We start from the raw sequence: 15,929 nt of genomic DNA on the forward strand, positions 1-15,929 counted from the left end.
CATCAATAATGTCACACCAACCTGATGCAAAGCCAAGGATCACCACTGCCATGAGCCAGCAGAAACGCATGAGGTCACCAAATATCATCTGCAGGTGGAACAAAGCAGCAGACATAAGACCCAACAAAAGCAAAAGAAGGCAGGCACTTCTGAGACCGAAGGGCTTTTCATATGTCTACAGAAAGTACGGCAGAAGGAACCATCCAGCCTGACCACCTGCATAACACAGGCCAAAGCATTTCTGCCACTAAGCCCTGCATTGCGCCCTGAATCTGGTGTCTGAAGCAGGCAGACCTCCAGACTTCATGTGAATACACCAAGGGGCGGAGAAGCCACCATTTCCTTTGGTAGCTTGTTCCATCAGATAAGTACACTCCCTATTAAAAGAATGTACCCAATTTCTAGCTTGAATTTATCTGGTGTCGGCTTCCATTCAGAGTTTCTTCATAAGTGTTACTCCACTAGTTTAAAAAACACTTTATGGTCTGGCATTTCCTCCTCAGGAAGGTATTTACGTGCCATGATCAGGCTGATTCTTGTTGTTTCTTTGGGGAATCTAAACTAATTTAGCCATTTAAATTTCTCTTCACCAGGCATTTTTTTCCAGCCTTCACACCACTTTTTTGTCTCTCTCTGCTTTGTCCTTTCCCATTTTAGAACATTTTTTTCAAAACCTGGAAGTCAGACTTGGACACACTATTCCACTGTCAGGCTAACATGCACAGGTGTAAAAATCAATCTATAAAATACATTGTCTTATACCAGTGATTCTGCCATGGCACCCTTTTACGATCCTTTTAAGGGCTATACAGGGTGCTATGCAATATTAGCACTGTTGGCTTTGCAAGTACCTATACATGATTCACAAGACAAACCCAGAAATTTCAAATAAAAATCTATAGTCAAAAGCATTCTGACCTGTTGTGGTCTTTCTAGGTTCTTTGCAACAGACAAATTGCTCTATTATTCTTCCGTAATCAAAAAAAAGAGTGAAAGCTGGGAGTTGGCATTTTCTGAGGGTGCCTTCAATTTAATGAGGGGTCCTTTGAGTCTTAAAAGCTTGAGATGTTAAGCTAAGTTGAGATGTCCTATACAACATATTTGGCTTTTACTGTGCAGCCCAGGTTATTTGCTATGACTGCTCTGTCCTCACCTCAATTTGACACTCCAGTCTTTATGTTGCCCGAATATTTTATCAGCAGCACTACTGTGCTTACTTCCAGATCACTGGTGAAGACAGTGAATAAGACCCTTCATTGTGTGGGCCCAAAACATAAGTCCCCTCCTACCCTCCCTGGCAAAATTTTTTCTTTCTATATCTTCCAGACAACTGCTTAGGGAGTGGTTCTGCCTGCTGTTTAGTTCTTTTAGGTGGCTTGTGACACACTCCATACGCCCTCACACCTCCACACTGTTGTTGCTGCCGCCACCACCAGCACTACCACCTCCTGGGCTCAGCCTCTGCTACCGAGTTTCCCCGAAAATAAGACATACCCATAAAATAAGCCGTAGCAGGATTTCTACGTATTTGCGCAATATAAGCCATACCCCGAAAATAAGACATAGTGATGGGCGTGGCTAAGCGTACCGGCACGAAGCGGTAAATAAGACGGGCAGCCCTTCTCATTTGCCCCATCATGACAGCTGCTATCTCGGAGGTGACCGGAGAGGGAGAAATAGAAAGTGAAAGTAAAAGTCTCCTCAGTGAAGTGAGGAGCAGGAAGTTCTGCTTTAGGTATTGTGTGTCCTCAGGGGGAAGAATAAAGCTGTGGCTGCTGTTTTGAAAATAAGACATCCCCTGAAAATAAGCCATAGTGTGTCTTCTTGAGGAAAAATAAATATAAGACAGTGTCTTATTTTCGGGGAAACACGGTAGTTATTACATGGACCCATGTGCATTCACGGTCCAAAAGTCCAGACTTATCGGTAACTCTGCACTCAGCAGTGGTATTTCTATTGTTGTATCATCAGCCCATCTACCCTGGTCTCACTTCCTAGCATCCCAGATCAGATCTATGTTCCATACAGGTTGGTGCCTCTATTACATTTGATCAGGTTGTTGGTTTACTTCCCCTGAGCTGCCTGTTTCTTATCCATCTAGTGCTTGGTGGTATGGGCACATTCTATAACTAGGAGAAAAGGTTCTTCACTTGCTCTTCCTACTGTCAGTTTGGAGAATTGCCTAAAAAAGTCTTCATCCTAATTATTCTTCAATATAAAGATCAACCAATGCATCTCAAGCAAAACTAAGGAACTTATTCTCCTGCTCTTCTTGGCATTGGTGAGGCCACAGCTGGAGTATTGCATCCAGTTCTGGGCACCGCACATCAAGAAGGATAAGGAGAAGTTTGAAAGAGTCCAGGAAAGAGCCACTCATATGATTAGAGGCCTGAAGAGCTAGCTATATGAGGAAAGGCTGACAGATGTAGGACTGTTCAGCCTAGAAAAGAAGACTTCGGGGGATTTGGTGGCAGCTTACAAATATATCAGGGGAGAGCATCAGGAGCTAGGCAAACAACTATTCACTAAAGCACCTCAAGGGAAAACCAGGAGCAATGGTCATTAACTCATACACAAAGGTTTCAGAGTGGATATAAAGAAAAACTTCTTTACGGTTCATTTGACCGGACTTTGGAATAGACTTCCAGCGGGGTGGTGTAGGCACCTACCCTGAAGGTCTTCAAAGGGAGACTGAACGCACACATTGCTGGGGTGATTTGACCCCAGCAGTCTTTCCTGCATAGAGCAAGGGGGCTGGACCTGATGATCTCATAAGGACCCTTCCAGCCCTAAACTCCTGTTAATCTGTGTATCTGTAAAATCCCTTCTACTTTACCATGTTTCCCCCTAGATCCTCCTTCTGCATGTAGACCAAAGCCATTCTCTCAAGACTCATATCCCAGCCCAGGATTCTCTGGGAAGGTGCTTCCACCTTGCACATTTTCTGAGATATGATCATCTGGATACCTGCTGCTTAGGTTTCATTTTTCCCAACACCTCTATCAACATCTCTTTCTAACTCACCACCAGCCAGTGTCTTACCTTCTGGATCATGATGGTGAAGGGACCCAGCATCTGAAAGCCCCGGGCAAAGTACATGACATTGCACCAGCCCAACACCAGGGCAAAGGACATAGGGACCACCTCTCCATTGGTGCTGGTGAGACGCATCACCATGGTGACCAGAATCATACAGGCATAGGTAATGCTGCAGAGGAAGAAGAGGTAAAACCAGGAAAATTAGAACCACACACCGACATGACATCCCCACCTGCAAACCCTCCAGTCTCTCCTCTACCCATCAAGAACCCCTACCATCCCACTCCATAGCCTGTGTCCATCCCGAAAGGGAGCTGCATCAAATATTGAGGGGTGGCACCTTACATGATGATGTGGAAAGGCCCTCCCAGGATGGTCTGCCCAAAGTACTTGGTGGCTCCAACTCTGAAGATATCTGGAATCTAAGAGGGACATGCTGTTTAAATGGGTTCAGTCAGTTCACATTCACAGACAAGATGATGGAGTGGAACTTGATCCCCTTACCTCCAAAATTAGTATCACAATGGCTCCTATCACTGTGATGAGCTCCCCCACCAGCCTGACATCATCCTCTGGAGTCACGTAAGATTCCTGAAAGAGGCCCCATTTAGTTAAAAACTGAGAAGACCCTTAGAACCAGATTCTCTTCCACCTGCTAGGTGCTCAAGTTCACTTAAGCATATGTGTGAGGTCCTATTTCACCCCACTTGAGTCCCTGAAAAACTGTTAAAGGAAAAGGTGGGTGGGTCCTCCTCCTCCTCACCACTTTTTGCAACTCAGTCTTTGGGCTATGAGGCTGTGTTACAAAAGTCGGTGCATTAATGACTTTTCATGGATTTGAACAGAGTGACATAGAGCCATACTGACTGAGGTGCCTACGTAACATGTGGAACAGATTCTGGCTCTTGGTTCCACCTAAATTGGGCCAAATCCAGACTGCAGGGCTCCTCACTGTGGCTCCTAGAGCTGCTTTATTGGCACCAGCAGCCAGAGTTAATGCTGTTGCGGCCTCACCTCACTTCCGTCTTGCTGCAGCTGAAACAGCTGCTCTGGAAGCTGCAGCAACAGCATTAACTCCTTTACTGCTGTTGCCAACATGGAAGGTCCTTCAGCTTTGGCAGCAGCAGTGAGAATCCCCACGGGCTGAATGACCCACCCCCACTGGTCAGATCCTTCCTAGCCATATGTTTGATGCTCCTGGTATAGAGAATCAAGCAGGATTATGGGAGGTAGAAAACCTAGTTTCCATAGTTGTCTGTGCCAAAAGGGCCTTCTATTTGTGTGTGCATCTAGAAATACCAGGGAGACTGATTTTCAGAGATGATGAGCATGGCAGCACCCACTGGAGTCAGCTGGGGCTATGGGTGTCTGGCACTCCTGATGAGGTATCTCAAATCATGCCCTTTGTGAACTGTTGATAAAATGAGAGACCACCACTTTGGGAAGAGTTTTCTCCTAAATGTTTCAAGTAGTTTGGATCCACAGAGTGCCAGGTTATTATTACTAATAATATACTGTACTAGTATATCCTATTATTATACTATAATATTACTATAATTACTAAGAGGGAGTGGGGAGGCCAGAAACAGCAGAAGAAGGTGAGGTCCTGGGTGGGAAAGGCAGAGTGAGAAGAAAATACAGGTTAGCGCTGGTTGAATGGAGGTATAGGCCATATCCTTCTTCCCATCTGTCCTCCTGATCCTGTCTTCCTCTGTAGCACCCCTGGGCTTCTGCCATCTTGGCATTCTTACTGCAAGTAGGACCAGTCTGGCACTGGGAGCAGTGGTGGCAGGGACCTCAGTGTGGGCTGTATCAGCCTGTGAGGGACACTGGCTACATATTTAGAATATCAGCCTGAAACCAAGGCTGTACCATCCACTTCCCTATCTACTGTCCCATGATTGAGGTGGATTACAGCTTGTTCAGGTGTGCCCACCTGCACTGCACCCCTGATTCCGAGGCAGTGCTGACCCCCAATTCCTGGGAAGAAAAGGGACACAGGGAACAGCATCTGTAAATGGCTGCAGGGATTATTTTGCCTGCATCCGTCTGGAAACCCCTGTGAGCTCTTCAGGGCATGAAGCTCTGAAATGGTGCCAGAAATGTAACATTGCACAGAATGTACCTGCAGTATTTTCTGGATGTAGATGGTGTTATCCCTTTCATCTGTTTTGTTGCTGTACCGTTGTTTCAGGGGCCGGTAGACACAGCACATGGTGAAGCAAATCATGTAGAGCACGTAAAACAATGCCAAGATGCAGAAATAGGGCCGCCCATACTTATTCCACTTCAGGCTTACCAGCTCAGTCACAGGGGTAAGATCTAAGATCCGACGGGCCTGGGAGACAAAAAACAGACTTATCTCATTCCAGTCCACTGCTCAAGAAACTAACTCACAAGCCAACCACTGCCTTCACCCAGTAAAGTACTGCTGTATGATAAACTGAACAAGAACGGGCCCTTCCACTCTTGGGCCTGTACTTTTCTACCTGCCAAGTGCAGAGGAATGACTCAAATGAGGCAGGCATAGGCTGTGGGAACAGGTCAGAATTTGCCCCACTGACACATCTAGAAAATAAGCTGTCAGTAAACCAGTCCAAAGCATGTTGCTGGTACATTCACTTTGCAAGTAACTGAATATCCTGCCCTGCCAAAAACAGAAAAACTGAGGAGTGTAGAAGAAGAAGAGGCAGGGACCAGAGTCCTGTTGAACACTCACAAGGCCGAAGTTCTTTTCTTTCTCGGTCCCCATAAGTGCCCATTTTTGCTTGTGACAAGGCATTTTTGGCACTTGGATGTCCTAAGATACACTATTCCTGGACACACAGCCCTGCACACATGAAGGATTACAGTCATGCCAAATGAACATTTTGTTGCTGCCAGTCTGAGTGCATACATATGTCCAGCACTAGAATTCTTCTGGATGTGTAAGTAAGAGCAGTGCCCTATAGACATCCAAAAATGCTCACTTACACAACCAGAGAAGAAGGGAGGCCCACCCTTGATCATAATAAGCTTTTCTAAGAACAGCCTGAGGCCCATATGAAAGTACACTCTACCGTGACTCTGTCATACCAGATTACTAGAGTGCTGAAGTGCTCTGTGATGAGTGGGATACATTACAGCTGAAGTACTTGCTTTGCCCAGCATACCTCTCTCTTCTTGGTGGTGACAATGAGTTCCAGGAGAGACAGGTCATCTCCCCAGGAATCAATCTCCGTGAGGTCATATAGGGTGGAGGTCAAGGGGCCAAAGGTCCACTGGATGTGCTTTCTTTTCTGCATAAGGTGCTGGAACATCTGGTCAGCAAAAAGGGAAGAGCTGGCTCAGACACCCCCGTGGGAGGCTGTATTCATTTGCCAAAACTACCTCCCCTTTGAAAACATCTCAGGACTTTAAATTTGCTTGCCTTAAAATAAGCTCTGAGAACACTCCTCTATGAAAGCCTTGCAGGCAGGGTGTTGGGCTGTGATCTCATCAGGTTCTCAAGCTAAGTACATTTGAAATGGATATGCATGTGGATGGGGAATTTCCAATGAGAACCAAGCCATCTGTGGTGGAGGAAGGGCTCCTTTCTTCTCTCCTCTAAACCAGCGCTGACCCGAAGGCCAATGCCCTGAGGCCATGGGACAGGGTACTCAAGAGGGGCTGTTTTATTTCCTAAATCCCTGCTGATCCCTCTCTGGGCTTCAGGACATGCTGCTAGAGATACAAGGGGTTGGTGATCTTCTCCCTGAAGCAGCCCAGCCCCATACTTCCCCTTGCAGTGTCAGAGGAAAGTGGTTCAGGGGTGTAGGTTGTAGACAGTAGACTTCCCCTCCAGTGACACTGGCCTTTGGTGACACTGACACAGAGCAGCAGCTGTGTTTCACTCCCTACTGTCCCCACCCCACTACCCCAAAGCCCCTGTGGGCAAGCAGATCCCAGAAGGTCCATATGTAAAACACTTTGGGATTCTTTATCTGCGTAGGAAATGCTCGAGCAACATCAGTTACCATTAGGAAAGTCAAGTGCCATGCACAAACTCACCACAGTGTTGCCCTCCACCCCAGCCAGCTTGAATGGAGTGAGCCCCTCATTGTTGGGGATCAAGTCCAGGGCTTCCAGCCCCCCACCACCCTTGTCATAAGAGAGGATCAGGTTGTACATCTGGCAGGCAAAGTTCTTGTTGGGCTGGAGAACCAGGATGTGAAGAATGGTGTTACCTGTCATGGGGGGATATGAGGAGAGGATGTTGATTGAGATGGGAAAAGCAATCACTTACTGATCTTAGCAGATTCTCTGACAAGCAGAGCACAGACCCTGCCCTGGCCTCATTGAATGCCTCATTGACATTCTGTGTGACTGCACATTATGAACAGATCTACGGGAAATTATGGGAAAGCAGCTACCAGCTAAAGTTCTTCAAACTCCAGCAAGCTCTATAGACTGGCAGTGTTTTATCTATGCAGGTGTCTGTGTAACTTCCAATTTAGGACAAGTGATCCTGAAACAGATCCATCTAGACACCTCAGATATCACTGCCTCACTAATTGCAATCCTTTGCCCTCCCAAGGGCTCAGTTAGTATCTTTCATTATTTTGAAACATTTAGTTCTTGCCTTCTTTCTTCACATAGTCAAGCTGCCTGTGATGTGCCTTGCTGCAGAGCAGAGACAGGACTCTGTGGTAGTGAACATCAGTAACAGAGATGGCTGGGCAAGCCTGGCATGAGTCCTGGGCGCTGCCTAAGGCAGGGATGCTGAAATGGAGTGGAGGGGGGCACCTTACTCTCCTGCCCCCATTATGCATATTGACAGCCAAAAGGGAAGGTGACATCTCCCCCCAGCAGTAAAACCCCAGCTGCTTCTGTACACACATTGACACCACTTTTCTGTCATGCCCACTGCTGGGATGGAGCAGGGAATATACAATGTGTAAGGTGAGGGTATTGCAGGCGGATGGGGTGAGGGCGGTAGGCAGTGCAGTATTGCCCAAGGCACAGTACTAGCCAGTTACAATTCTGGTGAACATAAAGGGAAATCATTAAAAAGCCTGCTGGACATAGGCAGACCCTGTAGCTGCCCTCATTCTGGTTCTCATGCACAGTCCATGCTGCCCCACTTCACCACCCAAGATCCCCCTATAAGGCTTTTATGGAAAGGTCTAGTAAGTATATTCATGGCCTTACTACTGTCACCCCTTTCTGTGTTTCATCAGACCTGCTCAGCCTCATGTGTAAGATTACCAAATTCAGGCACAATCCCATAAAGGGGAACTCAGAGTTTGCTCTCAAAGCCCGTTGAGAGTGGCATCTTACCCAGGGCATCTTGTGCTCTGATGTCCGCTCCATTTTCTATGAGCAACCGCACAATCTCCTCACTCCCTCCACAGGCAGCAAAGGATAAAATATGTTCCCCTGAAGAGCAAGGAAACAGAGTGCAGAAAGTTAAGCCCAAAGAGTTGGGAAAGGAGGCAACAACAATGCCAAGCAAAGGCACTCTTTCCTCCACACCCAAGAGCAGTGTGCTTTGAAATTCGTCTGCCCACTGCATCCAAAAGTGCTTTGTAGAACTACCCCAAAGGGAAGGGAAAAAAGAAATCAAGAAGCTCTGCCAGGGTGAGGGGAAAGAAACAGCAGTGACACAAGGAGATGGATGGAAGTTTCACCTAAAGCAAAAGATCCCAGATGAAGGGCTCCTGCCCCAATAGTGGGACAGGAGAGGGAGAAGATCAATGTCACCCAACTGGAGGGTGCTGGGTTAGATGAATCATGCAGGAAATAGCAAGCACTTTGACGCTTAGTGGTGCAGATCCATGAAGCACTGGAACTCTATATAGTTTGCAGCCAGATCCTGGTATGAATGAGAAGACAGTGGGGCTGTTGGAGGAAGAGCAGGAGGAGGTAGTTGCCATGAGCTAGAGGCTGAAGAACTGGGACTCCTTGGAGTCACAGCAAGGGGCATGGTAGCAGGGACAAACCAGACTGAGCCAGGGTTTAATACTGGCCCTCCCACAGCCATTTTCCCTTGCATCTTCAGAAAACAAATGCACAACCAGTGTCTGCCCATCACCTTTTGGGATGGGGAAGAATTGATTAGGAGGAAAGATTAAAACAGCTAGGTCTGAACCACACAATTGCGAGAACCCACAGAAAATAGAAGCCTTAACTGTTTACAAGTTCCACAAGTGAAATCTCCCAGGAAGGAAAGGAAATGCTTAGGCTGGTCTTAATTGAGACAGCTTGGAGTTAAGAGGGAAAAACATGACAATTGTAGATGTGCAGGCTTAGGTTTCAAGGAAAGGAAACTTCACTCTGTGCAAAGAAACAGTACTGTACCTGTGTAACACTTCAGTACCACTTAAGACCTCAAAGCAGAGCATAAGTGGGATGTAGAGGAGTGAATCAGCTTTGCAATTCACTATTCATGGGGGTGACTTTCACCCTGAGTGGACAAAATTGCTTTGCTGACAGCTCCAATTTCTACTGACAGCAGCACCAGTGAGGGAAGGATCAGGACCAGTGGATTTTGTCAGGAAAATCTCTAGCTAAATCTCTCTCTTCTAAACCAATCACATGAAGAGATTAGTGTCCTTCTTTCTGAAGCTCTCTTGCTTTTCCCGATCGGCGATTAAACAATGGCCCAGCAGCAGATTTTCAAGAGAATATTAAATACCCTCACTTGAACTTGGCAAGTTCAAGGATGTCAAATTTCTGTGGGAGGGGATTTGAACTCTAACAGGAGAAAAAGTGGATTAGGAGAGGGGAATTCTGTGCACCTGTCCTCTGTGCCCATGGATGCAGACACAGACAGACACGTGCACACACACAGACATGCACACATGTCTTTCCAGGATTTTTCAAATTCTCCTAAACTGAAATTAATGAAGGCTCATTAAAAAAAGGATAGTAAATTTCCCTCTGACATGGTTTAGTTACCACCAGAAACAGAAGCATAAAGCCTCCCAAGAACAGAGTGAGCCAGGAAATCTGCTGCCATAAAGCAATAGAGTGCTAATGAAGAAAACCATGCAACTCTGAGCTACATCCACTGAGTGCCAGAAATGCCACTGGAGAAATGGGTTGTGGGATTAAACAGTGGGAAAGTCCTGTTTCAGTCCAGCCCAATCCGTGGTGCAGAGGACTCCCTGCCCTGCAAGGGTAATTCAGCTGACTAGCTGGGGAAGAGAAAGCCCGGCTGGCCTGCAACTTTGCTGGATTTGTAGGTTTTCAGTTAGGGACCTCTTATGTCTGCCTATCTTGCTGCTAGCGGAGGATTCATAATATTGCAAGGGTGAGCGTGGTGCATGAGACAAACTAGTCTCCTGTGTTAAGGAACAGTCTCACTTGTCACCAAGTACACTGCAAACACTTCTGCTCCACCTCTTTATTGCCCTCCAGCACTTTCTCTCTTTCCAGGTTTGAATGACCCCTACTTAAAGATTTCTGCTAATCTTCTGGGAGAAATACTTCACAGCCTGAGGTCCTTGAACTTAGGGATTGTGTCCTCTTATTTCACCTATACTTCCTCACTGTAAAAAATGTCTCTGTTAGACACCCTGCGTTCTTTTTAACAGTTCCTTTCCTTCTGTGGTTCAGGCTTCTTGAGACAATGAGATGATAAAACCTGGATGCTAGAGAGATGAAGGGATGAGAGAGTGGATGGGCAAGTCAGTGTGCTGAAGAAAAAATGAAGCTGTGCACATACTGTGGCAAAGTCCTCTGGTTTCTTCAGCGCTGCACTTCAGAAAGAGTGAAACTCTGTGGCAGCCTCAGATCGTATCCTTTTAGATGGAGGCTTTTGCTGAATGAACAGTATCATCAGCTCAGAGCCCTCTGCATTTTATTCCACGGCTAGACTGAGAATAGCTTGCTGACACTGACTGCTGTCTTTCTCTATGGCAGTGGGTTTCAATGTTTTTAGACTCCAAGCACCCCTTATTGGATTTAAGGCACTTCTTGGAAAATGTCAGCTCTAAGCTTTCACTTATTTTTTTGACTATGGAAAAATAAAAGAGCACTTCTTCTGTTGCAAAGAACTCAGAAGGTCTACAACAGGTCAGGATAGTTTTGGCATTATTGATTCCTGTTTGAAATCTCTGGGATTGCCCTGTGAATCATGTGTGGCACCACTTCACACCCATAAAAGGATCTCAAGGCACCACAAGGCTCTGTGTTACCCTGGCTGAGAATCACTGCTCTATGGGCAGGCCTGCTGAAAGAAGTAGGAGCGTCTGTCACAAGATACTGCTCACTAAGAGGAAGGGACCTGCACAATCTGTCCCTTTGCAATTCAGTTCTGTTTGTGTTTCAGTGCCCTTTGGTTGTATTACCATCAGCATGCTGCCTGATTCTGTGTTGTGTGCCTTTGTTCACTGGTGAGGCTGTTGCAGAAAAGCTGGTGGTTTAGATATTGGGGGTGGAGGGGGTGGGTGGGAAGGAACATCTGGTACTCTGAGAACCTGAGAAAATTTGGGATTAGCATAGGAGCTGCTAGAATGGACAACAGGGAAATAGCTACATTTCTTATGTGAACATCACCAAAATTAGATCCCAGGCTCAGCTCCATGTTTAAAATGACTGGTCTTTTCCAGACTGGTCCTTTTCAGAGCTGGAGTTTTAGGCTGCCTGCAGATTCAGACAGACATCACTCCATTGATTTATACTGTAGGATGCATCTACATAGGCAAATAGACTTCTGAAACACTGCTCCGGGCAGGGTGCAGATTGCCTGGACATTCCGTAGCTAGGCATTTCCACAGCACATGAGGTCTCACTGACAGCAGAGAGATGGCTGGATGGCAGAGAGGGAATAGGCAGAAATAGACCCAGATAGTTCATAGGACCCCAGGTGGGACAGTGAAGAAGAATCTGGGGGAGGAAGAGGTCTACGGATGATGTTATACCAAAGTAGATGAGGTTGTGGCTGCTGCGCCTGAAGACGTATCCCGTGGCCTGTGGGTTATTGATATCAGCCCCCTTGTCCAACATTGCCTTCACCAGGCTGAAGTTCTTATTCACCACTGCAATGTGGAGAGCAGTCTCACCTGCAACACACAAAAAGTCCTCTTTAGTGCTATCTGCATCACACTAAAAGACCCAGAAACCAATCCCGCTGGCCATGTCTATATGTTCATTAATGTGCAGTAGTTACTGCACATTTAATTTAGTACTTGCTTAATGAAGCACTAAGTAAATGCACAGTAACTACAGTTAATGCACAGTAACACCAATGAATGCCTTTTTAGTGACTGTGCACTACCATATGAACACTGTGCTGTGACGTGCTACTCCGAGGTGTTATTAGGCTATTGTGCATTAAGTGTCTCATGTAGGCCACTGTGAATAACTGAGAAACTCAACTGGGAAAAGACAGGTTTTTCCAAGGGCATCAAACACTGATTTCCCATGGAATTGCAGAAGCATGTGAGTGTCTAATTTACTAAAGGCTCCTTTGAAAACCCCAGTCCACTATCTTATTTACATGGACGGCACAGTGACTTTAGGGAAGATGATTTAGATTCAGGCCAGTTTAATGGAATTGCACCCAATTTTTCTTAGCCCAAAGGTGTGGAATTGGCTGCCGTTGAACATGAACAACGTGCACCATAGTTCCTTCTCCCAATTCTCATTAATATGTACTGGTGTCTTGTTAATGTTAGTTGTGGTCCTACTCATATTGTACATATCTGTAACACTTTCCATGATCTGAAGAGCTCAAAATACTTGCAAAGTACTAAATCAGCGCCTTGTTCCACTCATTTGTAGGAGCTTGAAATCATAAACCTTCTTTTACAGATAGAAAAACCAAGACGCAGGAAAACCAAACAACTTGATCAGTAACAGACAAAGAGCCAAGAATCCAAGTTGCTTACTTCCCAGTTCTCCATTCAAACCACTAGATCACACACCCTCCTTTGTGCAGCCTGTTTTTTGGGGAAGGAGGGGGCAACTCTTAAGCAATGCAGAATACCACCAACTGCTCTTGGTGCAGAAATATTCCACCGAGCACTCACTGGGGTAGAACATGAAGTCCAAATTGAAATTTACTCCAGACAATGGGATTAATAGTCAGGCTTGGATGTCCTGTGCTTCACATCTCTTCTCAAAGACTATGGGGCAGCACTGCATTCCCCTAACAGCATGTGACTAGGCAGTGGGGCTAGGCATGACTCAGAGGACAGCTTTCTTCCCTGATTCTCCCCACTTCCTGTATCAGATCTCACTAACCTGACTTTCTGCAGGCCCAAGTTCAGTTCGAATGCAGATGGACCAGCATCAGCTACCAAAGATTGAAATAGCTCTCTGCATAACACAGTTGGAACAAAGCACCTGAAGCACTTCAGGGTGAAGCTTGACAGGATTATGGAAAGGACAGTGTAACAGGACAGCGGTGTTCTCGGATTGATATAAGAAGTCAAACATTTACAATCCCCATAGTAAAGGTGTCTGGAAATCCCATGGGCTTCTGCTGATGCCTGTGGGACACACTATTGACTTCTGCATGTGTAGTTTCCCTCCCCATTTCCTTCTGAATCACTGGACATAGGAGCACAGTCAGAGGTGGGAGTTTAGGATAGGGTGGCCTGGTGCTCCTGCCAGTACATAGGAATCTATCATATACCTAGCTGGAGGGCCTTGATCTTCTGCTTGGGGCCAGACCAGTTATCAGACTTGGGGTCAGGAAGGAATTTTTCTGTCAAGTCAGACCGGCAAAGGATTATGGGGTTTTGTTCCTTACTTCTGCATTGAGAGACACCTTCCTCTTCCTAAGACCATCTGGATATATCTTAATCTATTAACTTTAGTTGCAGGAAATCAGCAGTGCCCTTGCCTGTCCTGTGGCACTTTGTGGCTGCTTTGTGGCTGTAGTGTGTGAGGAACTAAAGTGCATGATTTTTAGGACACGTTTTGGATACATGGTTGCCTGCAAACTGCAGGGTACTAGGCTTAACAGCCCAAGAGGCCACTTCTAGTCCTATATTCCTGTAAAATAATACTACTTCCCACAACACTTAGACTTGGAGGTTTTCCCATGCAAAACTTGACTCTGCTTAGTTATGAGTCAGGGCATACTCACTGAGCCCTGAGTGGGAGCTGGTAAGAGGATATCCTTCCAGGATGAAGTGAATTTTTACATGCACCTATTTCAAAGGCACATAGCATAAATTCTGGTTCCTGGAGCCCTACTGGGAATCAAAATAACCTAAGGGTGCTGAAAGTGCTGTGATGGAGCAGTAAAAAATGACTCCTCAAACAGGTCATTTATAAAGGGCTCTTTAGAATATGGAAACAAATGTAACATGGGCACAGATACTGTATCACATGACACCCAGCCTGGGCTCTTGACCCTTGCCGGCTCACTTTGGCATTCTTACCTGCATAGAGTTCTGATGTCATGGCTTCATTGATGAGATCAGGAGCAGCATCCATCAGAATCTGTGCAGCCTCCACATTATCGTACAACACAGCCACATGAAGGGCTGTCTCCCCTGTGGCACCTAGACAGAGAAGGTCATATATCTCTGTGAGGGTCATACATTCCTCTGCAAATCTTGCAGAGAGGCATTCTACCAAAAGGACCAAATCTCAGGGCATCCCACTTTTCTCCCAACCTAGCAATGTCACTTTCAGCTATGGTTTTGGAAACATTTTTAACCTCCTACCTCCAGTCCCAGGGCCTCATCTCCTTGCAGGTTACCTATCTATCACTAATTAGTGGAGGGTGGCCCCTACCTCTCTGATGAATATCAGAGGCACTACAGGCAAGCAGCTTCTGGATGGCTTGAACATCATTCTCCTTTGCTGCTCGAAGCAGGGGAGACTCCCAGATCCTGCAGCAAGAAAATATGGTAGTTTACCACCTTATTACACATAGGAAAGGATTTCTGCCATGTCAATAAAAGAGCCTTCAAAACAGAACACAGTGTTTTATTACCAAGGTAGCACGCAACTGGGAAGTGTTAACAGACTGAGACAGACACGCACACCCAAGAGCAGTGCACTTTCAGTGGACCAGTCTCTTTGTATAAGTAAAGAGAGTGCAGCTCACTTTCAGAAAGACTGTAGTCCTGACAAAAGATATCACAAAGGAAATACGAGAAGCAAGAATTCTTGGGTGATATCTTTTATTGGACCAGCTGTATGACTGGTGTAGACATAAGCACACTTTTGTCTATCACACTACCCTTCCTCAGGCTTTCTTTCACCTCAGCACTCACAAAGGGAATATAATTCTGGCTCAGCTAATAACTTATGGTTCCAGGTAATTTCTACAACACTTATAATATTTGTCTGGAAATCACTGATATTTGGACTTTGCCAAGTAACAGGTGTCAAATTACTCCTGATCCCCATGCTGCCAAGCCCACAGCTCATCCAACAGGCTACTTTTGAACATGCAAGTAGAGTTCAATCCATTCTCTGGATGACTACAAACTGCTCAATTTCCATTTCAAATTCACTTGCAAATCTTACAGTTATAATGTGGTATGTCGGATCAGTAACTCTTGTCAAAGCAGAGGGCCAACAACCATGCTTATCTCTCTCTGACAGATGGAAATGCACAGTTGACTGACACCGCGTAACACTCTGGGCTCAATTCTGATCTCACACCAATTTTGTCCAGGTGTAAATCCTTTGATTTCGGTGCAGTTACTTGTGATTAACATGGGTGTAAAATGACAGCCTAAGCAGGCCCCTGGAATCCAGGTGAGTGTAGAATGCAGGCTGGAATAGTAAAATAAGTAAAGGAAATCATTCACACACTCTAGGCAAGCAAAAAAGCAAGTATTTGTAACAAGAGATGCTAAAGAAGTTCTGTGGCCCAGTGGGGCTATCCCCACTATATTGCTGACAATGACTCTGGAGCAATACAAGAAGAAATGCCTTGGAGAATCACTCTGAGTTTT

The 15,929-nt window shown here is 45.9% G+C and overlaps 1 protein-coding gene across 1 annotated transcript in view; it reads right to left on the reverse strand.

Moving 5' to 3' along the window:
• The window catches only part of LOC149866687 (transient receptor potential cation channel subfamily V member 6-like), a 66,162-nt gene that overhangs the window by 10,051 nt on the left and 40,182 nt on the right, over window positions 1–15,929 (reverse strand). The window contains exons 2-12 of the mRNA XM_090044016.1: window positions 14,755–14,852; window positions 14,397–14,519; window positions 11,925–12,065; window positions 8,338–8,436; window positions 7,069–7,244; window positions 6,192–6,338; window positions 5,165–5,377; window positions 3,544–3,630; window positions 3,385–3,461; window positions 3,043–3,208; window positions 22–88 (exon numbers count right to left, since the gene is read on the reverse strand). Of these exons, the coding sequence (XP_089900142.1) occupies window positions 22–88; window positions 3,043–3,208; window positions 3,385–3,461; window positions 3,544–3,630; window positions 5,165–5,377; window positions 6,192–6,338; window positions 7,069–7,244; window positions 8,338–8,436; window positions 11,925–12,065; window positions 14,397–14,519; window positions 14,755–14,852 (1,394 nt within the window). The remainder of the gene's footprint in view (window positions 1–21; window positions 89–3,042; window positions 3,209–3,384; window positions 3,462–3,543; window positions 3,631–5,164; window positions 5,378–6,191; window positions 6,339–7,068; window positions 7,245–8,337; window positions 8,437–11,924; window positions 12,066–14,396; window positions 14,520–14,754; window positions 14,853–15,929) is intronic.

Source organism: Crocodylus siamensis, chromosome 4 (assembly GCF_052110815.1).
Source record: "Crocodylus siamensis isolate JL-2025a chromosome 4, ASM5211081v1, whole genome shotgun sequence".
Lineage (NCBI taxonomy): Eukaryota > Metazoa > Chordata > Crocodylia > Crocodylidae > Crocodylus > Crocodylus siamensis.